The 25830-nt window shown below is 43.4% G+C and overlaps 2 protein-coding genes across 4 annotated transcripts in view; both read left to right on the forward strand.

Annotated features, from left to right (window-relative positions):
- The window catches only part of LOC115125283 (ADAMTS-like protein 4), a 99275-nt gene extending 80570 nt beyond the window's left edge, over positions 1 to 18705 (forward strand). For both annotated transcript variants that reach the window (XM_065007183.1, XM_065007191.1), the window contains exons 9-17: positions 4612 to 4783; positions 5730 to 5969; positions 9672 to 9801; positions 10700 to 10904; positions 11092 to 11265; positions 11436 to 11603; positions 11868 to 12047; positions 12293 to 12440; positions 16297 to 18705. In XM_065007183.1, the coding sequence (XP_064863255.1) occupies positions 4612 to 4783; positions 5730 to 5969; positions 9672 to 9801; positions 10700 to 10904; positions 11092 to 11265; positions 11436 to 11603; positions 11868 to 12047; positions 12293 to 12440; positions 16297 to 16427 (1548 nt within the window). In that variant the 3' untranslated portion in view covers positions 16428 to 18705. The remainder of the gene's footprint in view (positions 1 to 4611; positions 4784 to 5729; positions 5970 to 9671; positions 9802 to 10699; positions 10905 to 11091; positions 11266 to 11435; positions 11604 to 11867; positions 12048 to 12292; positions 12441 to 16296) is intronic.
- A 2025-nt stretch (positions 18706 to 20730) lies between these two features.
- The window catches only part of LOC115124289 (CUGBP Elav-like family member 3), a 76285-nt gene continuing 71185 nt past the window's right edge, over positions 20731 to 25830 (forward strand). For both annotated transcript variants that reach the window (XM_065007196.1, XM_065007197.1), the window contains exons 1-3: positions 20731 to 20787; positions 21008 to 21035; positions 21335 to 21583. In XM_065007196.1, coding sequence (XP_064863268.1) covers positions 21439 to 21583 — 145 coding nt within the window. In that variant the 5' untranslated portion in view covers positions 20731 to 20787; positions 21008 to 21035; positions 21335 to 21438. The remainder of the gene's footprint in view (positions 20788 to 21007; positions 21036 to 21334; positions 21584 to 25830) is intronic.

A 25830-nucleotide genomic window follows, 5' to 3' on the forward strand; every position in this document is an offset into this window, starting at 1 on the left:
CACCAACACCAGGCATCAACACCAGGTACAGGCTAAGATTTAATCACACCAGGCAAGATTTAATAACACCAGGCCCAGGCTAATATTTAATAACACCAGGCCCAGACTAAGATTTAATAACACCAACATCAGACCCAGGCTAAGATTTAATAACACCAACATCAGATGCAGGCTAAGATTAAATAACACCAACACCAGGCCCAGGCAAAGATTTAATAACACCAGCACCAGGCCCAGACTAAGATTTAATAACACCAACACCAGGCCAAGGCTAAAATTTTATAACACCAACACCAGGTCCAGGCTAAGATGTAATAACACCAACATCAGGTACAGGCTAAGATTTAATAACACCATGTCCAGGCTAAGATTTAATAACACCAACATCAGGCCCAGGCTAAGATTTAATTACACCAACACCAGGTACAGGCTAAGATTTAATAACACCAACACCAGGCCCAGGCTAAGATTTAATAACACCAACACCAGGCCCAGGCTAAGATTTAAAAACATCAACACCAGGTACAGGCTAAGATTTAATCACACCAACACCAGACCCAGGCTAGGATTTAATAATACCAACACCAGACCCAGGCTAAGATTTAATAACACCAAAACCAGGTACAGGCTAAGATTTAATAACACCAGGCCAAGGATAAGATTTAATAACACCAACACCAGGCCCAGGCTAAGATTTAATAACACCAAAACCATGTACAGGCTAAGATTTAATAACACCAACACCAGGCCCAGGCTAAGATTTAATAACACCAACACCAGGCCCAGGCTAAGATTTAATAACACCAACATCAGACTCAGGCTAAGATTTAATAACACCAACATCAGATGCAGGCTAAGATTAAATAACACCAACACCAGGCCCAGGCAAAGATTTAATAACACCAACACCAGGCCCGGGCTAATATTTAATAACACCAGGCCCAGACTAAGATTTAATAACACCAACACCAGGCCAAGGCTAAAATTTAATAACACCAACACCAGGTCCAGGCTAAGATTTAATAACACCATGTCCAGGCTAAGATTTAATAACACCAACATCAGGCCCAAGCTAAGATTTAATAAGACCAACACCTAGCCCAGGCTAAGATGTAATAACACCAACATCAGGACCAGGATAAGATTTAATAACACCAACACCAGGCCCAGGATAAGATTTAATAACACCAGAACCAGGCTAAGATTTAATACCACCAACACCAGGCCGAGGCTAAAATGTAATAACACCAACATCAGTTGCAGGCTAAGATTTAATAACACCAGGCCCATGCTAAGATTTAATAACACCAACATCAGGCCCAGGCTAAGATTTAATAACACCAACATCAGATGCAGGCTAGATGTAATAACACCAACACCAGGCCCAGGCTAATATTTAATGACACCAACACCAGACACAGGCTAATATTTAATAACACTAACACCAGGTACAGGCTAAGATTTAATAACACCAACACCAGGCCCAGGCTTAGATTTAATAACACCAACACCAGGCCTGGATAAGATTTAATAACACCAGGCCCAGGCTAAGATTTAATAACACCAACATCAGGCCTAGGCTAAGATTTAATAACACCAACATCAGATGCAGGCTAAGATTTAATAACACCAACACCAGGCTAAGATTTAATAACACCAACACCATTCCCAGGCAATTATTTAATAACACCAACACCAGGCCCAGGCTAAGATTTAAAAACACCAACACCAGGTACAGGCTAAGATTTAATCACACCAACACCAGGCCCAGGCTAAGATTTAATAATACCAACACCAGACCCAGGCTAAGATTTAATAACACCAGGCCCAGGCTAAGATTTAATAACACCAAAACCAGGTACAGGCTAAGATTTAATAACACCAGGCCAAGGATAAGATTTAATAACACCAGGCTCATGCTAAGATTTAATAACACCAACATCAGGCCCAGGCTAAGATTTAATAACACCAACACCAGGCTCATGCTAAGATTTAATAACACCAACACCAGGCCCAGGCTAAGATTTAATTACACCAACACCAGGCCCAGGCTAAGATTTAATAACACCAACACCAGGCCCAGGCTAAGATTTAATAACACCAACACCAGGCCCAGGCTAAGATTTAATAACACCAACACCAGGCCCAGGCTAAGATTTAATAACACCAACACCAGGCCCAGGATAAGATTTAATAACACCAACACCAGGCCCAGGCTAAGATTTAATAACACCAACATCAGATGCAGGCTAAGATTAAATAACACCAACACCAGGCCCAGGCAAAGATTTAATAACACCAGGCCCAGGCTAATATTTAATAACACCAGGCCCAGACTAAGATTTAATAACACCAACATCAGACCCAGGCTAAGATTTAATAACACCAACATCAGATGCAGGCTAAGATTAAATAACACCAACACCAGGCCCAGGCAAAGATTTAATAACACCAGCACCAGGCCCAGACTAAGATTTAATAACACCAACACCAGGCCAAGGCTAAAATTTTATAACACCAACACCAGGTCCAGGCTAAGATGTAATAACACCAACATCAGGTACAGGCTAAGATTTAATAACACCATGTCCAGGCTAAGATTTAATAACACCAACATCAGGCCCAGGCTAAGATTTAATTACACCAACACCAGGTACAGGCTAAGATTTAATAACACCAACACCAGGCCCAGGCTAAGATTTAATAACACCAACACCAGGCCCAGGCTAAGATTTAAAAACATCAACACCAGGTACAGGCTAAGATTTAATCACACCAACACCAGGCCCAGGCTAGGATTTAATAATACCAACACCAGACCCAGGCTAAGATTTAATAACACCAAAACCAGGTACAGGCTAAGATTTAATAACACCAGGCCAAGGATAAGATTTAATAACACCAACACCAGGCCCAGGCTAAGATTTAATAACACCAAAACCATGTACAGGCTAAGATTTAATAACACCAACACCAGGCCCAGGCTAAGATTTAATAACACCAACACCAGGCCCAGGCTAAGATTTAATAACACCAACATCAGACTCAGGCTAAGATTTAATAACACCAACATCAGATGCAGGCTAAGATTAAATAACACCAACACCAGGCCCAGGCAAAGATTTAATAACACCAACACCAGGCCCGGGCTAATATTTAATAACACCAGGCCCAGACTAAGATTTAATAACACCAACACCAGGCCAAGGCTAAAATTTAATAACACCAACACCAGGTCCAGGCTAAGATTTAATAACACCATGTCCAGGCTAAGATTTAATAACACCAACATCAGGCCCAAGCTAAGATTTAATAAGACCAACACCTAGCCCAGGCTAAGATGTAATAACACCAACATCAGGACCAGGATAAGATTTAATAACACCAACACCAGGCCCAGGATAAGATTTAATAACACCAGAACCAGGCTAAGATTTAATACCACCAACACCAGGCCGAGGCTAAAATGTAATAACACCAACATCAGTTGCAGGCTAAGATTTAATAACACCAACACCAGGCCCAGGCTAATATTTAATGACACCAACACCAGACCCAGGCTAATATTTAATAACACTAACACCAGGCCCAGGCTAAGATTTAATAACACCAACACCAGGTACAGGCTAAGATTTAATAACACCAGGCCAAGGATAAGATTTAATAACACCAGGCTCATGCTAAGATTTAATAACACCAACATCAGGCCCAGGCTAAGATTTAATAACACCAACACCAGGCTCATGCTAAGATTTAATAACACCAACATCAGATGCAGGCTAGATGTAATAACACCAACACTAGGCCCAGGCTAAGATTGAATAACACCAACACCAGAACCAGGCTAATATTTAATGACACCAACACCAGACCCAGGCTAATATTTAATGACACCAACACCAGACCCAGGCTAAGATTTAATAACACCAGGCCCATGCTAAGATTTAATAACACCAACATCAGGCCCAGGCTAAGATTTAATAACACCAACATCAGATGCAGGCTAGATGTAATAACACCAACACCAGGCCCAGGCTAATATTTAATGACACCAACACCAGACACAGGCTAATATTTAATAACACTAACACCAGGTACAGGCTAAGATTTAATAACACCAACACCAAGCCCAGGCTAAGATTTAATAACACCAACACCAGGTACAGGCTAAGATGTAATAACACCAACACCAGGTACAGGCTAAGATTTAATAACACCAACACCATGTCCAGGCTAAGATTTGATTAAAGAGATGCAGCATACCTCTGAGGTCTCCCTAGCTGTGGGAGAGAGAGGGCTCTGAGGGATAAAGTTAGAACAACTTCTCCCTTGAAACAGACCAGCTTCATCTCTATGGTTTCACCTGTATTTAGAACAAGATGAATAAAATATGAAAAATAGTTGTTATAAAGAAAATAGAAGATTAAACGTTGCCATCACAGACCCATGTAATGCAGAGTGAAGCTGATTACATTTCAACAACCTCTGGAATCTCTACCTCACATTGCACCCCTTTTGAAATCTGTTTCTCTCTCCCTCTCACCTTTCTCTCTCTCCCTCTTACACCTTCTCTCTCTCTCTCCCTCTCTCTCTCTCTCTGTCGTTCTTCAGATCATCTTCCATAGGCAGAATCCAGGGATCGACTATGAATTCTACATCCCAACAGAAAAGAAAGCGGAAGAGAGGGAGAGGCTGCGAGAGAGAGAAAGAGAGAGGCCTAGAGAGAGAGAAGTAGAGAGGGAACGACTGAGGGATGGAGGGAGGGCACCCCTGAGAGACACTAGTGAGTCTGACATTTCTCTATTCTCCTCTTCCCCCTGTTATTTTCCCATGGTGTTCAGAATAAAGCTGTGTGATAGTGACAGGTCAGATCGTCAGCGAATAGGACCAGGAAGTAGATCATCAGGGAATAGGACCAGGAAGTAGATCGTCAGGGAATAGGACCAGGAAGTAGATCGTCAGGGAATAGGACCAGGAAGTAGATCGTCAGGGAATAGGACCAGGAAGTAGATCATCAGGGAATAGGACCAGGAAGTAGATCGTCAGGGAATAGGACCAGGAAGTAGATCATCAGGGAATAGGACCAGGAAGTAGATCGTCAGGGAATAGGACCAGGAAGTAGATCGTCAGGGAATAGGACCAGGAAGTAGATCGTCAGGGAATAGGACCAGGAAGTAGATCGTCAGGGAATAGGACCAGGAAGTAGATCATCAGGGAATAGGACCAGGAAGTAGCATGGGATGATGTCACCCTCTGTTCTCTGTTACTGTCCTTTATGAATTAAGATGTATTATGTGTCTAATGTTAAGGAATGATATATCATCTGTCTAGATTTTATTGACAGTAAATAGACCAAGGACTGGAGACAGGAAGTAGGGATGTGGGTGAGGGAGGGGTGAGAGGGGTGAGAGGGGGTGAGTGAAGAAGGGTGAGAGAAGCAGGGTGAGGGAGTTGAAGGCTAGGAGTGAGGGGGAGAAAAGTTTAGCGAGAGGGGTTAGGGAAAGGGGAGCAAGAGGTGTGAGAGAAGTGAGAGGGTGTGTCTGTAACTAAAAATGACATCATTTTTACAATATCAGCTCTAACAAGTGATTCACTCTCTCTGTTTTTATTTGTTCCCTTCCTTCCTTTCTCTCTCTCTCTCTCTCTCTCTCTCTCTCTCTCTCTCTCTGTCTGTCTGTCTGTCTGTCTGTCTGTCTGTCTGTCTGTCTGTCTCTCTCTGTCTCTCTCAGGTTCTCTCATTGTAACAGTGGAAGACCCTATCCCTCCTCCCCCCATCTCCTCTTCGTCCTCTTCCTTCTCCTCCTCTTCTTCCGCAGACAGATGGACAGCTGAGAGCTCCCGCCCCCGAGGCTCGGTACCCAATCGGAATCCTCGAATCCCACCTCGTACTGACCTGCCCCTCGACACCCAGTCACCCTTCGTATGGAGGAGGGGCGGGCTCACTGACTGTACTGCTTCCTGTGGCAAAGGTCAGAGTTAAAAAAATACTTGGACTGTGGGTATATGTGTGTGTGTTTGGATGTGCATGTGTGTGCCTATAATCATAGTTTGCTGTGTGTAGAATATTTCTGCTGATACAGTTCTAGGCTCAGCAAAATGCTCCCAAATCCTGACCTTTACCATAAGGAGGGAAAACACAATACTGGCCTTAGATCAGTGTCTAATGGCAACAACTTCATCATACTACTCAGGGGCTTGCTGTGTTACATCTCCCTCTTGTGGTTATTCAAGGGAAGTGGAACACTGTTGAACTGAAACAGTGATTTCCTTGGAGCTGTTAGAATGAGACAGTTTATGGGTGCGTTTGAGTGGTAAGACTAAAGCAACCGACTGTAGCTGAAAGTGGAGAAGTGAGGTCGGGGGAGGTGTGTCTGCTACAGCAGAAAGGGGAACAGCAAGGCTCGGTGAAACACGGCAGGGTTCATTGTTTAGAAAAGCTTTTCTTTGTCATGTCGATCCCCATATCACACAATCACAAACTCTAAATATATGTGTGTAAATTGTACTATCAATTGGGGAGAGAGAGACTCAAATATCACATTCATTTGAACATATCCACTGTATACATATGAATCCCTGCAGAGAGGACGAGGCGAAGCGATCAAATTTACTCTACACAAAATCTGTCCACGTGAGATGAGCTCTTTTTTGTATCGAGGTCTATGAGAGATTGTCGATTTAAGTGAGGCTTATTTAATAGAATAAAAAGCTTTGTGTTTAAGCTGTTACAAATGTACTAATATAAGTGGATGCACATTAGTTGTGCCTGTTGTTCACACGCATATCTGCCCTCTCATTGGCTAGAATGGTCCCACCTGATCTCGCCTGCCGTCAAACCATTAAGGACAGCATTTCCATTGTTAGAGTGGTCACTCGGCTATCTTGTCAATATAATAGATCATCTTTGAATGCGGCAAAGTTGCTTCCTGTTTCAGTCACGTCTTTGGTCCCGTTCTCGTGGGTCAAACAAAAGCCCTCTAATGATTGGTTGACGATAGAGCCTCCCACAATGCAGGAGATGACTGAAGGCTGCTGCTGGTGAGGAGCAACTGCAGAAGATTGAAGTCACTGCAGTCAAAACTTCATGACCTTTGATCACATATATTGATTGTAGAGGTCATGTAGTTGACATGTAGGCATCAAGTCTGACCATTTTTATCCCAGTAAGACAACACACTTTGAAAGGCGGTGACCTCGTCAATGACTTGACAAAAGTGATCAGCTCGAACGCCATCCTATAACTTTCCTACCAGGCTCCCAGTACAGCAGGTATCATCAACTAGATTCATCCTATAACTTTCCTACCAGGCTCCCAGTACAGCAGGTATCATCAACTAGATTCATCCTATAACTTTCCTACCAGGCTCCCAGTACAGCAGGTATCATCAACTAGATTCATCCTATAACTTTCCTACCAGGCTCCCAGTACAGCAGGTATCATCAACTAGATTCATCCTATAACTTTCCTACCAGGCTCCCAGTACAGCAGGGATCATCAACTAGATTCATCCTATAACTTTCCTACCAGGCTCCCAGTACAGCAGGTATCATCAACTAGATTCATCCTATAACTTTCCTACCAGGCTCCCAGTACAGCAGGTATCATCAACTAGATTCATCCTATAACTTTCCTACCAGGCTCCCAGTACAGCAGGTATCATCAACTAGATTCATCCTATAACTTTCCTACCAGGCTCCCAGTACAGCAGGTATCATCAACTAGATTCATCCTATAACTTTCCTACCAGGCTCCCAGTTCATCAGCAGGGATCATCAACTAGATTCATCCTATAACTTTCCTACCAGGCTCCCAGTACAGCAGGTATCATCAACTAGATTCATCCTATAACTTTCCTACCAGGCTCCCAGTACAGCAGGTATCATCAACTAGATTCATCCTATAACTTTCCTACCAGGCTCCCAGTACAGCAGGTATCATCAACTAGATTCATCCTATAACTTTCCTACCAGGCTCCCAGTACAGCAGGTATCATCAACTAGATTCATCCTATAACTTTCCTACCAGGCTCCCAGTACAGCAGGGATCATCAACTAGATTCATCCTATAACTTTCCTACCAGGCTCCCAGTACAGCAGGTATCATCAACTAGATTCATCCTATAACTTTCCTACCAGGCTCCCAGTACAGCAGGTATCATCAACTAGATTCAGCTGCGGGACAATATTTTCTTGAGCGATGGTCAGGGGGCCAGAACATAATCTACCTTAAGAAGCCCAACAGATATAATATTTGACTAAAACATAAACATTTCTAACCTCGCTTATATTTGTATACAATCACATATACAGTATCTCTCTATTATGCGTAGGAATCATTTGGAACAGATTTCAAAAATTTAAATCAATTGGAGCTGTTTTTCTGGTGTTTTTACAGTCTTTTATGTCCAACAATAAAATAAAAATGGGGGGTGGACTCATAAAATCAGCCACAGGCCAAATTTGGCCCCTGGGCCCCCAGTCGAGGAACCCTGCATTACAGGGTACTGATGGTGATGGTGATGGCAGTGATGATGATGTGTTTCAGGGTCCTAGTACAGGGTGGTGATGGTGATGGTGATGTGTTTCAGGGTCCCAGTACAGGGTGGTGATGGTGATGTGTTTCAGGGTCCCAGTACAGGGTACTGATGGTGGTGGTGATGGTGGTGATGAGGATGATGTGTTTCAGGGTCCCAGTACAGGGTACTGATGGTGATGGTGATGTGTTTCAGGGTCTCAGTACAGGGTACTGATGGTGATGGTGGTGATGAGGATGATGTGTTTCAGGGTCCCAGTACAGGGTACTGATGGTGATGGCAGTGATGATGATGTGTTTCAGGGTCCCAGTACAGGGTGGTGATGGTGGTGATGAGGATGATGTGTTTCAGGGTCCCAGTACAGGGTACTGATGGTGGTGATGAGGATGATGTGTTTCAGGGTCCCAGTACAGGGTGGTGATGGTGCTGATGAGGATGATGTGTTTCAGGGTCCCAGTACAGGGTACTGATGGTGGTGATGAGGATGATGTGTTTCAGGGTCCCAGTACAGGGTACTGATGGTGGTGATGAGGATGATGTGTTTCAGGGTCCCAGTACAGGGTACTGATGGTGATGGTGATGGCAGTGATGATGATGTGTTTCAGGGTCCTAGTACAGGGTGGTGATGGTGGTGATGAGGATGATGTGTTTCAGGGTCCCAGTACAGGGTACTGATGGTGGTGGTGGTGATGAGGATGATGTGTTTCAGGGTCCCAGTACAGGGTGGTGATGGTGGTGATGAGGATGATGTGTTTCAGGGTCCCAGTACAGGGTACTGATGGTGATGGTGATGATGATGTGTTTCAGGGTCCCAGTACAGGGTCCTGATGGTGATGGTGGTGATGAGGATGATGTGTTTCAGGGTCCCAGTACAGGGTACTGATGGTGATGGTGATGGTGATGTGTTTCAGGGTCCCAGTACAGGGTACTGATGGTGATGGTGGTGGTGAGGATGATGTGTTTCAGGGTCCCAGTACAGGGTACTGATGGTGATGGTGGTGATGAGGAGGATGTGTTTCAGGGTCCCAGTACAGGGTACTGATGGTGATGGTGGTGGTGGTGGTGATGAGGATGATGTGTTTCAGGGTCCCAGTACAGGGTACTGATGGTGATGGTGATGATGATGATGTGTTTCAGGGTCCCAGTACAGGGTGATCCTGTGTATTAACCGCCATACTGACGAGGAAGTCCCAGACAGGAAGTGTGACTCAGCAGCAAGACCCTCCCCTGAAGAGGAGCCCTGCAACACACACCCCTGCCCAGCATTGTGAGTGTGTGGATCTATGAACAGCCATAAGCAATAATCATAGTGTATATTGTACATATGTAATAACCCTCTCCTCATCTCTCTCTCCTCTCTGTGTGTGTGTCTCTGTGTGTTTCTCTTTGTGTGTGTGTGTGTGTGTGTGTGTGTCTGTGTGTGTCTGTGTCTGTGTGTGTGTGTGTCTCTGTGTGTGTCTCTGTGTGTGTCTGTGTGTCTCTGTGTGTGTCTGTGTGTGTATGTGTCTCTGTGTGTGTCTCTGTGTGTGTCTGTGTGTGTGTGTGTGGTGTGTGTGTGTGTGTCTGTATGTGTATGTGTCTCTGTGTGTGTCTCTGTGTGTGTCTGTGTGTGTGTCTCTGTGTGTGTATGTGTCTCTGTGTGTGTATGTGTGTGTGTATGTGTATGTGTCTCTGTGTGTGTATGTGTGTGTGTCTCTGTGTGTGTATGTGTATGTGTCTCTGTGTGTGTATGTGTATGTGTCTCTGTGTGTGTATGTGTATGTGTCTCTGTGTGTGTATGTGTCTCTGTGTGTGTATGTGTGTGTGTCTCTGTGTGTGTATGTGTATGTGTCTCTGTATGTGTATGTGTCTCTGTGTGTGTATGTGTGTGTGTCTCTGTGTGTGTCTGTGTGTGTGTCTCTGTGTGTGTGTCTCTGTGTGTGTCTGTGTATGTGTGTGTGTCTCTGTGTGTGTATGTGTGTGTGTGTCTCTGTGTGTGTATGTGTATGTGTCTCTGTGTGTGTATGTGTGTGTGTATGTGTATGTGTCTCTGTGTGTGTGTGTGTATGTGTCTCTGTGTGTGTATGTGTGTGTGTCTCTGTGTGTGTATGTGTGTGTGTCTGTGTGTGTGTCTGTGTGTGTGTCTCTGTGTATCTCTCTGTGTGTTTGTGTGTGTGTATGTGTAGCTTCGAGGCCAGCTCATGGTCAGAGTGCAGTGTGTCTTGTGGTATGGGAGTACAGCAGAGACAGCTTCAGTGCAGACAGAGCTTTGGGAACCGTTCCACCATGGTTCAACCACAACGCTGCTCCAACCTAACCCCACCTGACCTCACCCAGTCCTGCCAGCTACGACTCTGCTCACACTGGGAGATAGGCACCGACTGGAGCTCTGTGAGTATAGAAAGTGTGTGTGTGGCAGGGGGGTATGTTAATATTCACACAGGGGAATGGTGTATGTGTGTTTAGTTTGACATTTTATGAGAATGTGTGTTGACATCTATAGGTTGCAATCCATCCTGTTTTCCAATGTCTTTGTTCTGTTGTAGGTTTTCCTAACATTCTCATTTGAACTCAACAGTGCTCAGTGGACTGTGGCATGGGGAAGAGAACTCGTAATGTCCGCTGTGTCAGTGACCATGGCAGCGTGGTGAATGACAAGGAGTGTAACGCCAAGCTCCGCCCACAAGGAAGTGAGGACTGTCACATGGGGCCCTGTGTAACCAACTGGTACTTCACTGGCTGGTCCAACACTGTGAGTACTACACACACACACACACACACACAGACACACACGAGACACACACGAGACACACACAGACACACAGACATACAGACATAGGGACACGGACACATGCTCATTCTACATCAATACACTAACTTCTCTAATACCCCCATCTCTCTCTCTCTCTCTCTCTCTCTCAGTGTTCAGCCCCGTGTGGTCCAGGTGTTCAGAGGAGAGAGGTGTTGTGTCTGACCCGTGGAGGGAGAGAGGGAGGAGAGTGTTTGGGGGACAAACCGGCGGACATGAAGGCGTGTAACGGGGGTCCGTGTGCTCCCACCTACATGTGGTACAGTAGCCCCTGGGGTCAGGTAAGAGGAGCAGGAGGTGTGGCAGCCATCGATCAATACTGTTACCAATATAATCAGTCACTTCAATTCAATATTTATTTTTTGGAACGGATGGATAGATATTTACATATGAAAATAAATGAATAGTACTGTCATGGCAGATGAATAGGAAGAAAATGTCATGTTTTCCACCTCTCTCCCTCTCGTATTTTGTCTTCTCCTGCCTCTCTTCCCTTTCACTCCTCTCCTCTTTTCTCGCCCTCCTCCCTCTCTTCCCTCCTCCAGTGTAGTGCTCCATGTGGGAATGGAACGCAGCGAAGGGACATCATCTGTGTGGAGAAGATGGGGACAGATTTCAAAGTGGCACCGATCAGCCAGTGTGCCCAGCTGGAAAAGCCTCCCTCGGTGCAGACGTGTGTGATGGAAGCATGTCAGCCTCAGTGGTTTACTACGGAGTGGAGCGCGGTGAGAGAGGGAGAAGAGAGGAGAGGAGAGAAAGAGGAGGAGAGGGGGGGGGGGGAGAGAGGAGAGGAGAGAGAAAGAGGAGAGAGGGAGGAGAGCGGGGGGAGGGGAGAGAGAGAGGAGAGAAGGAGGAGAGGAGGAGAGAGGAAGGAGAGAGAACATAATTATGACCTTGAATGAGTGTTGATCACAAGAAATATGTTGACCATCCTCCTCTCTCTTTCTCCTCTTCTATCTCTCTCCCTCAGTGCTCTCGTTCCTGTGGTAAGGGGCTACAGATCAGAGAAGTACGGTGTCTCACACCTGACAAACAGCACAGCCCAGAATGCTCCCTTACAGACAAACCTGACCAGGAGCAGCTCTGCAATACCATACCCTGCAGTCCACAGGTCGCAGGTGTGTGTGTGTGTGTGTGTGTGTGTGTGTGTGTGTGTGTGTGTGTGTGTGTGTGTGTGTGTGTAATGTATGTTTACAGTGCCTTCAGAAAATACTTTTTCCACATGTGGTGTTACAAAGTGGAATTAACATGGACATTGTCATTTTTTATCAATGATCTACAAAAAATACTCTGTGATGTCACTGAAAAAAATAAAATAATAATAATTGTATATATAGAAAATAAAACACTGATATGTCTTGATTAGATAAGTATTCAACCCCCTGAGTCTATACATGTTGGAATCACCTTTGGCAGTGATTACAGCTGTGAGTCTTTCTGGGTAAGTCTCTAAGAGATTTGCACAACTGGATTGTACAATATTAGCCCATTTATTCTTAAAACAATTATTCAAGCTCTATCAAGTTGGTCTTACCATAGATTTTCAAGCCGATTTAAGTCAAAACTGTAACTAGGCCACTCAGGAACATTCAGTATCGTCTTGGTAAGCAACTCCAGTGTATATTTGGCCTTGAAAGGTATATATTTCTCCTGAATTCATCTCCTAGTGTCTGGTGGAAAAGCAGAATGAACCAGGTTTTTCTTTAAGATTTTGCCTGTGCTTGGCTCTATTTCGTTTATTTTTATCCTAAAAAAACTCCCGAGGCCTTGCCGATGACAAGCATACCCATAACATGATGCAGCCACCAACATGATTGAATATATGGAGAGTGGTACTTAATTATGTGTTGTGTTGAATTTGCCCAAAACATTTCTTTATCACATTTTTTGCAGTATTACTTTAGTGCCTTATTGTAAACAGAATGTATATTTTTTCTTTCTGTACAGGCTTCCTTCTTTTCACATTTATGTTAGTATTCTGGAGTAATTACAATGTTGTTGCTCCATCCTCAATTTTCTCCTATCATAGCCATTAAACTGTTTTAACATCACAATTGGCATCATGGTGAAATCCCTGAGTGATTTCCTTCCTCTCCAGCAACTGAGTTAGGAAGGACACCTGTATCTTTGTAGTGACTGGGTGTATTGATACACCATCCAAAGTGTAATTAATAACTTCATCATGCTCAAAGGGATATTCAAGTCTGCTTGATTTTTTACCCATCTACCAATCGGTGCCCTTCTTTGCGAAGCATTGGAAAACCTCCCTGGTCTTTGTGGTTGAATCTGTGCTTTAAATTCACTGCTTGACTGAGGGACCTTACAGATAAATGTATGTGTGAAATACAAAGATGAGATAGTCATTTTTAAAATCATGTTAAACACTATTATTGTACACAGAGTGAGTCCATGCAACTTATTATGTAACATGTTAAGAACATTTTTACTCCTGAACTTATTTAGTCATAAAATGGTTGAATAGTTATTGACTCAAGACATTTCAGCTTTTCATGTTTTATTGATTTGTAAACATTTGTAAAAACATAATTCCACTTTGACATTATTGGGTATTTTGTGTAGATTAGTGACACCAAATCTCTATTTAATCCATTTTCATTTCAGGCTGTAACAACAAAATGTGGAAAAAGTCAAGGGGTGTGAATACTACAGTGCCTTGCGAAAGTATTCGGCCCCCTTGAACTTTGCGACCTTTTGCCACATTTCAGGCTTCAAACATAAAGATATAAAACTGTATTTTTTTTGTGAAGAATCAACAACAAGTGGGACACAATCATGAAGTGGAACGACATTTATTGGATATTTCAAACTTTTTTAACAAATCAAAAATGGAAAAATTGGGCTTGCAAAATTATTCAGCCCCCTTAAGTTAATACTTTGTAGTGCCACCTTTTGCTGCGATTACAGCTGTAAGTCGCTTGGGGTATGTCTCTATCAGTTTTGCACATCGAGAGACTGAGTTTCTTTCCCATTCCTCCTTGCAAAACAGCTCGAGCTCAGTGAGGTTGGATGGAGAGCATTTGTGAACAGCAGTTTTCAGTTCATTCCACAGATTCTCGATTGGATTCAGGTCTGGACTTTGACTTGGCCATTCTAACACCTGGATATGTTTATTTTTGAACCATTCCATTGTAGATTTTGCTTTATGTTTTGGATCATTGTCTTGTTGTAAGACAAATCTCCGTCCCAGTCTCAGGTCTTTTGCAGACTCGATCAGGTTTTCTTCCAGAATGGTCCTGTATTTGGCTCCATCCATCTTCCCATCAATTTTAACCATCTTCCCTGTCCCTGCTGAAGAAAAGCAGGCCCAAACCATGATGCTGCCACCACCATGTTTGACAGTGGGGATGGTGTGTTCAGGGTGATGAGCTGTGTTGCTTTTACGCCAAACATAACGTTTTGCATTGTTGCCAAAAAGTTCAATTTTGGTTTCATCTGACCAGAGCACCTTCTTCCACATGTTTGGTGTGTCTCCCAGGTGGCTTGTGGCAAACTTTAAATAACACTTTTTATGGATATCTTTAAGAAATCGCTTTCTTCTTGCCACTCTTCCATAAAGGCCAGATTTGTGCAATATACGACTGATTGTTGTCCTATGTACAGAGTCTCCCACCTCAGCTGTAGATCTCTGCAGTTCATCCAGAGTGATCATGGGGCTCTTGGCTGCATCTCTGATCAGTCTTCTCCTTGTATGAGCTGAAAGTTTAGAGGGACGGCCAGGTCTTGGTAGATTTGCAGTGGTCTGATACTCCTTCCATTTCAATATTATCGCTTGCACAGTGCTCCTTGGGATGTTTAAAGCTTGGGAAATCTTTTTGTATCCAAATCCGGCTTTAAACTTCTTCACAACAGTATCTCGGACCTGCCTAGTGTGTTCCTTGTTCTTCATGATGCTCTCTGCGCTTTTAACGGACCTCTGAGACTATCACAGTGCAGGTGCATTTATACGGAGACTTGATTACACACAGGTGGATTGTATTTATCATCATTAGTCATTTAGGTCAACATTGGATCATTCAGAGATCCTCACTGAACTTCTGGAGAGAGTTTGCTGCACTGAAAGTAAAGCGGCTGAATAATTTTGCACGCCCAATTTTTCAGTTTTTGATTTGTTAAAAAAGTTTGAAATATCCAATAAATGTCGTTCCACTTCATGATTGTGTCCCACTTGTTGTTGATTCTTCACAAAAAAGTACAGTTTTATATCTTTATGTTTGAAGCCTGAAATGTGGCAAAAGGTCGCAAAGTTCAAGGGGGCCGAATACTTTCGCAAGGCACTGTATATGAAGGCACTGTACAGTATGTGTGAGATGCTTGTGAGATTTGAAATCTAACCCTTTCTTTACTCCCTCTCCTCTCTTCCTCTTCCCTCTTCCCTCTCCTCCTCTTCCCTCTCCTCCTCTTCCCTCTCCCCCTCTCTTCCTCCCCTCCCTTCCACTCTTCCCTCTCCTCCTCTTCCCTCTCCACCTCTCTTCCTCCCCTCCACTCTTCCCTCTCCTCCTCTTCCCTCTCCCCCTCTCTTCCTCCCCTCCACTCTTCCCTCTCCTCCTCTTCCCTCTCCCCCTCGCTTCCTCCCCTCCACTCTTCCCTCTCCTCCTCTTCCCTCTCCCCCTCTCTTCCTCCCCTCCACTCTTCCCTCTCCTCTCCTCCCCTCTTCCCTCCCCTCCACTATTCCCTCTCCTCTCCTCCTCTTCCCTCTCCTCTCCTCTGCTCTACTCCCCTCTCCTCCTCTTCCCTCTCCTCTCCTCTTCCCTCTCCTCTTCCCTCTCCTCTCCTCTGCTCTACTCCCCTCTCCTCTCCTCTCCTCTCCTCTCCTCTCCTCTCCTCTCCTCTCCTCTCCTCTCTCCTCTCCTCTCCTCTCCTCTCCTCTCCTCTCCTCTCCTCTCCTCTCCTCTCCTCTCCTCTCCTCTCCTCTCCTCTCCTCTCTCTCTCCTCTCTCCTCTCCTCTCTCTGTAGATGAGAACTGCAGAGACCTGCGTCATAACTGTGTGATGGTGGTTCAGGCCAGACTGTGTGTCTACTCCTACTACAAGACTGCCTGCTGCGCCTCATGTACCCAGAGTGCTCAGCGGGCCAAGAGGCACTGACCAGCCAATAACAGGCTTCCAGCCGAGATCAGCCAGGGGTCAGGGTTTAAGGGGTTGGAAGTCAAAGCGCAGGTTACCATAGAAATGATCAGACCATAGCAATGGAGTGGGTAGAGTGGATATATTACCACATAAAGTGGGGATTGAATTGTGTTCTGGGCCAGATGTACAGCCGTTATAGAAGGGATGTTTTGGAATGTGAGTTAATTTGTTATTTACTACATTTCTTACATTTTGTGGGTTATCTGCATATGCAAAAAATGTGCCAATGACATTGTACAGAGCTCCATAATATGGAACATATCTGATTTCTATGTCCACTCTTTCTGTTTCTATGGCTGAGAGATGCTGTGGATGATGTATGTACACCCAGGACCTGGGTCCAGAGCTCTGTCCCAGTAGCCAAACTTGCATACCACTTAGTGTGAGGTGAAGTATTGTCCATGCATACTATGTAGTATGCTAGTATGGATATATGGGACCCAGAAGGTATAACCCAATAGCAGTGTAAAACCTGTTGGAAGTTTCTATGATGTATGTTTTCTATGTTTGTGTTCTATATGCCAAAAAACTATTTGAAATGTCTCCTCAGTGTTTATACAGCATCATCAACATTTGGTGAAAACATACCAAAATGTAAAATGGTGGCCTAGTACAAGTGACCTGTTTTTAAAGGACAGTAGTGGAGAGATGTCCATAACCTGAGAACGCCCCCAATCTGAAAACAAGCAGGGGTAGAATGAAACGACTGTATGGTCTATTGGTGACTGTCCAGGTATCCAACCTGTGCCCTCACGACTGTTAGCCCACTGAACTAAAGCCAAGGCATTAACCTTGAAAGCTAATACCAGTGTTCAGGCCTCAGCCAAGGTTACACCCCACCACCTCTGCTACATACAGAAAATATACCACTACCTGAGACATTTGTATCATCTGACCCATCAATATGTTCAAGAATGGTAGGTATTGAAATAACATTGTATTCATTTATGCATTCATTTTCAGAAATGCATTTGCCACAATATGCTGAAGAGCAAGCTGTGTCTGAAAGGTTCAATGCAGCTGTTTTTATCTCAATATCAAATCCTTTCTGGGTAACAATGAAGTACTTTACTGTGACTGTTTTCAATTCAAATGGTCAAAAAGAAACTAAATAACTTCTTAGCAAAGAGACATTTCTCAAGCAAGAATTTTGCTAGGAAACTGAAAACTACTGTGGCTGTTATTGGCAGAGAGGTTTGAAACTATTTCTCTTTTTGGTCTCTTAACTAACTGGTGATGTCACCATGCAGACCAAAACTTCATCCAACCAAAACAGGGAGAATTTTCAGGCGGTCTTTTCAAACAGCTCTTACACTAAAATGGCATTATCATCATTTTCAAAATTTCACAGTATTATTCCAAACTCATAGTTTGGAAGGATATATAAAACACAGAAAAATCATGTTTTTGAGTGCACTGGGCCTTTAACTTCCAAAGGAGCAAGTAACATCTCCCTGACTAGTTTTTACTGAAACTGTTTAAAAGGGTTCTGTCTTGGACTTAAACAAAGCTCTTTTTAACGGACATTGCCCCCATGCCTTGACATAGTTGTAACATGTTACTGTATGTTACGTCTACAGTATACAGACACTTACACACACACACACACACACTCCACAGGTGAACGATGTGTATATTTGTCAGTCAATATTACATTTGTATGTCTATATTTCTGTGTGAACATATACTTAATATACATATCCATAAATATATCCTATATTGTGGTATGATTTGAAATTTAGGCATACTGTACATGTTAACTGTATGCATATATTCATATAAAAGTATTCATATTTTTCAGTCATCATATTAAGAAGAACAAATTATATTTTGCTACCCTTGGATGGTGTGTGTTGTGCGTCTGTATGTTTGTCTTCCTGTCTCTTTGAAATTGCCTATTTGTGTGAGTATGCAGCCGTGGGTGTATTCTTGTGTGAGTCGATCTGTGAATATCATTTTCATGTTTTATATCGTTTTTAGTAGAAACAAAAAAAATTATATTAAAAAGTCTGAAAAAAGGATAGTAATTTATCTATTATAAAAAATACATGTAATTTATTTTTTTTCTTAAGAGGAGCTGTAGCAAATTCCCTTTGTTGCTACCTTGTCAGAGTTTATGATCAGAAGTTATTGCGTAGAAATATATGGATTTTGTATTATTTTGAAAAAGGCAAAAGAGTGTGTGGAAAATGCTATCACAAACTTAATCTGAAATAAAAACTGAAACCAGAAAATAGTTAGCCTTTTTCTATTTTGTGCACTTTTCTTTCCCCCAATTAGCAGGCCTAGATGTGCACTGAGACCTACAGTACATTGTAATTAAGTAGACCTTCATATCCTCAACAGTGGCCAGGTGGCGGTATTGTGTGCTTGTAAAGCTGTAGCCAACTTGTCTTCCCTTGTTCAGAATAGACTAGGTTGTGTTGTGATAATAACTCAAGTAAGCTTAATATGACTTCATGGATCTAACGTTTCCTCTATGAACAAACGAAACCATTCTGGGTATAAATGCTAACCTGACCATAAATCAGGATCTAATTTCGCCCTATTCTAGCCCTAGGCCTACTCCACAGACGACAGAGAAACCGAAAAGCCCAGTTCTGACACCACCATGAAAGAGGCCCGAGCATCAGTTCCTCATGCATGCTCGTGCCGTTGCCTACAGCTACGCTCAGTGAGTGATACGGTGTAGATCTCCGTGGTAGGCTGCGCGTGCCGTCCAGCGGCTTGTGCCTGGTATAGACCCCACGTGTGTGAACTGACGATATATAACGGTGGGGGGCAGTAGGCGGGGAGAGGGGGGCATGAGGTGGTGGGAGGCAGATGGTGACCTTTCAGAGTAAATTACCCTGAACTCTCTGAATCCTCTCCTCAAGCGCGAGGGGGGTGGCAGAAGAAGAAAACAAACACACACCGGAAAGAGACCAAAGAGAACCCCACCAGCAATAAAGATGAGTTAAAAAGCTTCATAGTTTGATGAAGGTTGTAAATATCTTGGTTCAGGACCATGGACAGATGAGGTCTGCTGTGCCTGTCTGTATCAGAGCGGTGAGGATCCCTCCCTCACTAGGCTGAAAAGACGGTGTATTATTGTAGGTTAACCCATACTGTTAGATCAGTGTAGTCTGTAGTATAGGCCTATCCTCTTCTCTATTTTCGCTCTCTCCCCTTTCTCTCGCACATTAGGCTAGCCTATTTGTGCACATCGTGGATATGATTACGAATTTAGCGTTTGTTCAACACGCAGAAGAGAACTGGTTAGGGCAACCTCAAGGCTGGCGTGTGTGTGTTGTGTGCGCAGCTGGAGTCGTGACGCCGCTCGCGCGCGCTGGTAGTATGGCAGGCTTCAGCACCACGGCCAGAGCTCGCGGCCAGAACAATAGGTAGCACGGCGTTCCAGAACTACAGGCACCGTCCACGAGCACTCACACACTGGACACTAACGTAGACATAGTCAAAGAGCTTGTTTGAAAACGCTTATTGAAATGGTCGACTAATCCTGGTTTTGATAACTGAAATAGCTGTCCATATATGTTCCCTATATGCTACTTTCAGGGCTAAACGGTTTAGGCTACGTCTACGAAAGATAAGATGGGTTTTCTTTTTAAGGTTGGAGTAGAGTTTTTGACGGTCCCTGCTTTTTACGTCACAGCCTGTCAACCGCTCGAGGGAGAGGGGGGAGGCAGGGCAGGATAGAGAGAGAGGGAGACACCGGCAGACGACGTCAAAAGCTACGGTAGCCTATACATTGAGGGAAAAGAGGGGTAGCGCGGGAGGGAAACGTTAGATATTAATAAGTATATTTTAATATATGTGTTAACCCTTAAATGTCTATATAAATGGACTGCTGGATTTATCAATAGCTGTCTGCTGCAGAAATAGTTTTTAAGAATATAGCCTTGTAGCCTAATTATTGCAGAAATTTGACTATTCTAACAGGCAAGGCAGTACTCAGAGAGTGACTGACTGGCTTTACCGGATTTGCCAAGAGTCGTGACGAGAGGATATAGCAAATAACGGATCACCAAGGCACCGGGTTGGGGATATGTGATCTGATGATCGCTTGCAAAGACGTGAGACCTTAACGGGAGCAGCAACTCCACTGATCTGTTACGGATTCGAAACCGGGAGAGGGAGCGATTGGCACAAAGAGCGGAGAACGAATCGCATTGAGCCTACTATTCCCGGAGGGAGGGTAACAGGAGACGCGCAACTGAAGACAACAACGCCACGGCAAAACGTGGAAAAATAAACAAAATCATCTCAAATTACTCTGGGAATTATTTTACAACGTGGAGTGAAGGATCTCTTGAAATCGGTAGGATTTTTAAAACCAAGGCTCCATATTGTGTTTTTGTGCGCATGTGTTTTGTGTGTGTTTTGTGTGTATGTTGAGCCGGGGCGGACAAAGAGATGAGCCCCCATACGTTGACATCCAATGAGTGTATGTAACCTACAGCTGGCCAAACAAAGAAACCGCTCACAGCCGCTCTAAAGCGCTCATCTACCGTCTAAACCATATATTTTCCTTTCCCCAGGGGCTCCGAACACTCTCACGTCCTAAAGGTAATATATCACTTTTATTGATATTTAATTTTAATTTCTGTTTTATTGCAATTTAAATGTCTTAATTATTTTTTGATTGGCTGATCATCATTTGCATAATTGTTTTTATGAGAGGCGCAAGTGCCATGGTTTGTGTCAATAGGCTAAAATTGTAAAGATATCAGAATTCATCCAAAATATTGATTTGGTTTTATTCAATTAATCAATGATTATCCTATATTGTGAAAAAAAAATGACACATTTACATATCTTGTTTTTATGTCCATCTCCTTTTCCTTCTCTCCTCCAACACCCTCCAGCTCTGGTCGTTCCTCTCCAGAGGACCACGACTCTGCTCGCACTCACCGCGCTCTTCTCACCTCGAACCCCGCAGAGCGCCTGTCGTTCTCCCCGCTGTCTCCCGATGAAGGAAGCCGACGCGATCAAGCTGTTCGTGGGGCAGATTCCTCGGAATCTAGAGGAGAAGGACCTCAAACCGATCTTTGAACAGTTCGGGAAGATCTACGAGCTGACGGTGATAAAGGACAAATACACCGGCATGCACAAAGGTAGGCGAATAATGGGAACCCAGCCACCTGTAGAAATCATTCTGGACACAAATAGGCGTTTGGGCTAGACTACTCACTGGCAGACACACACACACACACACACACACACACACACACACACACACACACACACACACACACACACACACACATATACACACACACACACACACACACACACACACACATACATACATACATACATACACATAGCTACAGGAGATTAAGACACACACTTTAAAATATTTTAAACACCCACTTAAAGATCAAGTCTGTGTGCTGGTCTATGTTGATAGTAATGCTGGTCTAGGTTGATAGTAATGCTGGTCTAGGTTGATAGTAATGCTGGTCTAGGTTGATAGTAATGCTGGTCTAGGTTGATAGTAATGCTGGTTTAGGTTGATAGTAATGCTGGTGTAGGTTGATAGTAGTGTGTGTGTGTGACCATCTGATCATTTATCACTCCAGTGTTAATCTGCAAAATTGTATTATTCGCCTACCTCATGCCTTTTGCACACATTGTATATAGACTGCCCATTTTTTTTTTTTCTACTGTGTTATTGACTTGTTAATTGCTTACTCCATGTGTAACTCTGTGTTGTCTGTTCACACTGCTATGCTTTATCTTGGCCAGGTCGCAGTTGCAAATGAGAACTTGTTCTCAACTAGCCTACCTGGTTAAATAAAGGTGAAATAAAAAAATTAAAAAAATGTTGGTGTAGGTTGATAGTAATGCTGGTGTAGGTTGATAGTAATGCTGGTGTAGGTTGATAGTAATGCTGGTCTAGGTTGATAGTAATGCTGGTCTAGGTTGATAGTAATGCTGGTCTAGGTTGATAGTAATGCTGGTCTAGGTTGATAGTAATGCTGGTCTAGGTTGATAGTAATGCTGGTCTAGGTTGATAGTAATGCTGGTCTAGGTTGATAGTAATGCTGGTTTAGGTTGATAGTAATGCTGGTGTAGGTTGATAGTAATGTTGGTGTAGGTTGATAGTAATGCTGGTGTAGGTTGATAGTAATGCTGGTCTAGGTTGATAGTAATGCTGGTCTAGGTTGATAGTAATGCTGGTCTAGGTTGATAGTAATGCTGGTCTAGGTTGATAGTAATGCTGGTCTAGGTTGATAGTAATGCTGGTCTAGGTTGATAGTAATGCTGGTCTAGGTTGATAGTAATGCTGGTCTAGGTTGATAGTAATGCTGGTGTAGTAGCACTATCATTGATGTAAACACTTCAACAGTTGAGTAGGCTGTTTGTTTTAGCATGTGTTTGATGATGGGTCACCATGGAAACACTGTCACTTATCACCCTCTCCTGATCACATACAGTACCAGTCAAACGTTTGGACACATCTACTCATTCAAGGGTTTTTCTTTATTTTACTATTTTCTACATTTTAGAATAACAGTGAAGACATTAAAACTATGAAATAACACATATGGAATCATGTAGTTACCAAAAAAGTGTTAAACAAATCAAAATATATGTTATATTTGAGTTTCTTCAAAGCAGTCACCCTTTGCCTTGATGACAGCTTTGCACACTTTTGGCATTCTCTCAATCAGCTTCATGAGGTAGTCACCTGGAATACATTTTAATTAACCGTTGTACCTTGTTAAAAGTTAATTTGTGGAATTTAATTCCTTCTTAATGTGTTTGAGGCAATCAGTTATGTTGTGACAAGGTAGGGGTGGTATACAGAAGATAGCCCTATTTAGTTAAAGACCAAGTCCATATTATGGCAAGAACAGCTCAAATAAGCAAAGACAAACAACATTCTATCATTACTTTAAGACATGAAGGTCAGTCAATCTGGAAAATTTCAAGAACTTTGAAAGTTTTTTCAAGTGCAGTCGCAAAAATCATCAAGCGCTATGATGAAACTGGCTCTCATGAGAAAAGCCACAGGAAAGAAAGACCCAGAGTTACCTCTGCTGCAGAGGATAAGTTCATTAGAGTTACCAGCCTCAGAAATTGCAGCCCAAATAAATGCTTCACAGAGTTCAAGCAACAGACACATCTCAACATCAACTGTTCAGAGGAGACTGCGTAAATCAGGCCTTCATGGTCGAATTGCTGCAAAGAACCACTACTAAAGGACACCAATAAGAAGAAGAGACTTGCTTGGGCCAAGAAACATGAGCAATGGACATTATACAGGTGGAAATCTGTCCTTTGGTCTTGGAGTCCAAATTTGAGATTTTTGGTTCCAACCGCCTTGTCTTTGTGAGACAAAGTGTAGGTGAACGGATGATCTCTGTATGTGTAGTTCCCACCATGAAGCATGGAGGAGGAGGTGTGATGGTGTGGGTTGCTTTGCTGGTGACACTGTCTGTGATTTATTTTGAATTCAAAGCACACTTAACCAGCATGACTACCACAGCATTCTGCAGCGATACACCATCCCATCTGGTTTGTGCTTAGTGGGACTATCATTTGTTTTTCAACAGGACAATGACCGAACACACCTCCAGGCTGTGTAAGGGTTATTTGACCAAGAAGGAGAGTGAGAGAGTGCTGCATCAGATGACCTCACAATCATCCGACCTCAACCCAATTGAGATGGTTTGGGATGACTTGGACCGCAGAGTGAAGGAAAAGCAGCAACAAGTGCTCAGCATATGTGGGAACTCCTTCAAGGCTGTTGGAAAAGCATTCCAGGTGAAGCTGGTTGAGAGAACGCCAAGAGTGTGCAAAGCTGTCATCAAGGCAAAGGGTGGCTACTAAAATATTAAATATATTTTGATTTGTTTAACACTTTTTTGGTTACTACATGATTCCATATGTGTTATTTTATAGTTTTGATATCTTCACTATTATTCTACAATGTAGAAAATAGTACAAATAAAGAAAAGCCCTTGAATGAGGAGGTGTGTCCAAACTTTTGACTGGTGCTGTATACCAAACAGTGTCTTCTGGGAGAGGATGGGGGAAGGGGAGAGTATATTCTTTCTCTCTTTCAGTCTTTCTGTCTGTTTCGCTCTCTCTCGCTCACACTCTCTAATCCTCTAGTGTCGTGCGTACACACGTGCGCGTGTGTGTACTCAGTCGTGAGCTTGGTTGGTTTGGATCACTGTCGTCATGATCTCTCTGTTTATCTCTCCGTCCCAGCCCTCCCTCACCTTAAATGGGAAAACATGGAATGCGGTCCGATCTGTAGGTTAAACATTGGGATTTTCTGGGAAAAGCCAACAGCTCATACATTATTAGAGAGATGGGTATAAAGACATCCTCTATGACTGGAGAGCAGCCTATCATATCCTCTCTCTCTCTCTCTCTCTCTCTCTCTCTCTCTCTCTCTCTCTCTCTTTCTCTCTCTCTCTCTCTCTCTCTCTCTCTCTCTCTCTCTCTCTCTCTCTTCTTTCTCTCTCTTCTCTCTCTCTCTCTCTCTCTCTCTCTCTCTCTCTCTCTCTCTCTCTCTTTCTCTCTCTCTCTCTCTCTCTCTCTCTCTCTCTCTCTCTCTCTCTCTCTCTCTCTCTCTCTCTCTCCCCCTGTTAGCAGGTGTCCTGACCCTTAGCCTTTAAGCCATAACCCCAAGTCACTCTAGTTCAGATGATGGGTGTTATCTTAATGTCTCTCTAACCCTGGCATACCTCTAGTCTAGTATACAGTCACACACACACACACACACACACACACACACACACACACACACACACACACACACACACACACACACACACACACACACACTAGGTAGACCTGTCTCTCTAGTCAGTATAATGGAGTGGTAAGCCTACCTATTCAAGCCTGCTGAGAGGGAGCATCTCAAGTTTGGAGAATCCCCTTCAGAGCCCATTTTTAAGAGGGCCCAGTGTGTGTGTTTGGGGGGGGGTGGTCATAGTTTATTTCTATTAAGGGTGTGTGTGTTTGGAGGGGGTCATTGTTAATTTCTATTAAGTGTGTGTGTGTTTGGAGGGGGGTCATAGTTAATTTCTATTAAGTGTGTGTGTGTTTTGGAGGGGGCGGGTCATTGTTAATTTCTATTAAGGGTGTGTGTGTTTGGAGGGGGGTCATTGTTAATTTCTATTAAGTGTGTGTGTGTTTGGAGGGGGTCATAGTTAATTTCTATTACGTGTGTGTGTGTTTGGAGGGGGTCATAGTTCATTTCTATTACGTGTGTGTGTGTTTGGAGGGGGTCATAGTTAATTTCTATTAAGTGTGTGTGTGTTTGGAGGGGGGTCATAGTTAATTTCTATTACGTGTGTGTGTGTTTGGAGGGGGGTCATAGTTAATTTCTATTAAGGGT

Source organism: Oncorhynchus nerka, linkage group LG3 (assembly GCF_034236695.1).
Source record: "Oncorhynchus nerka isolate Pitt River linkage group LG3, Oner_Uvic_2.0, whole genome shotgun sequence".
NCBI classification, from domain to species: domain Eukaryota; kingdom Metazoa; phylum Chordata; class Actinopteri; order Salmoniformes; family Salmonidae; genus Oncorhynchus; species Oncorhynchus nerka.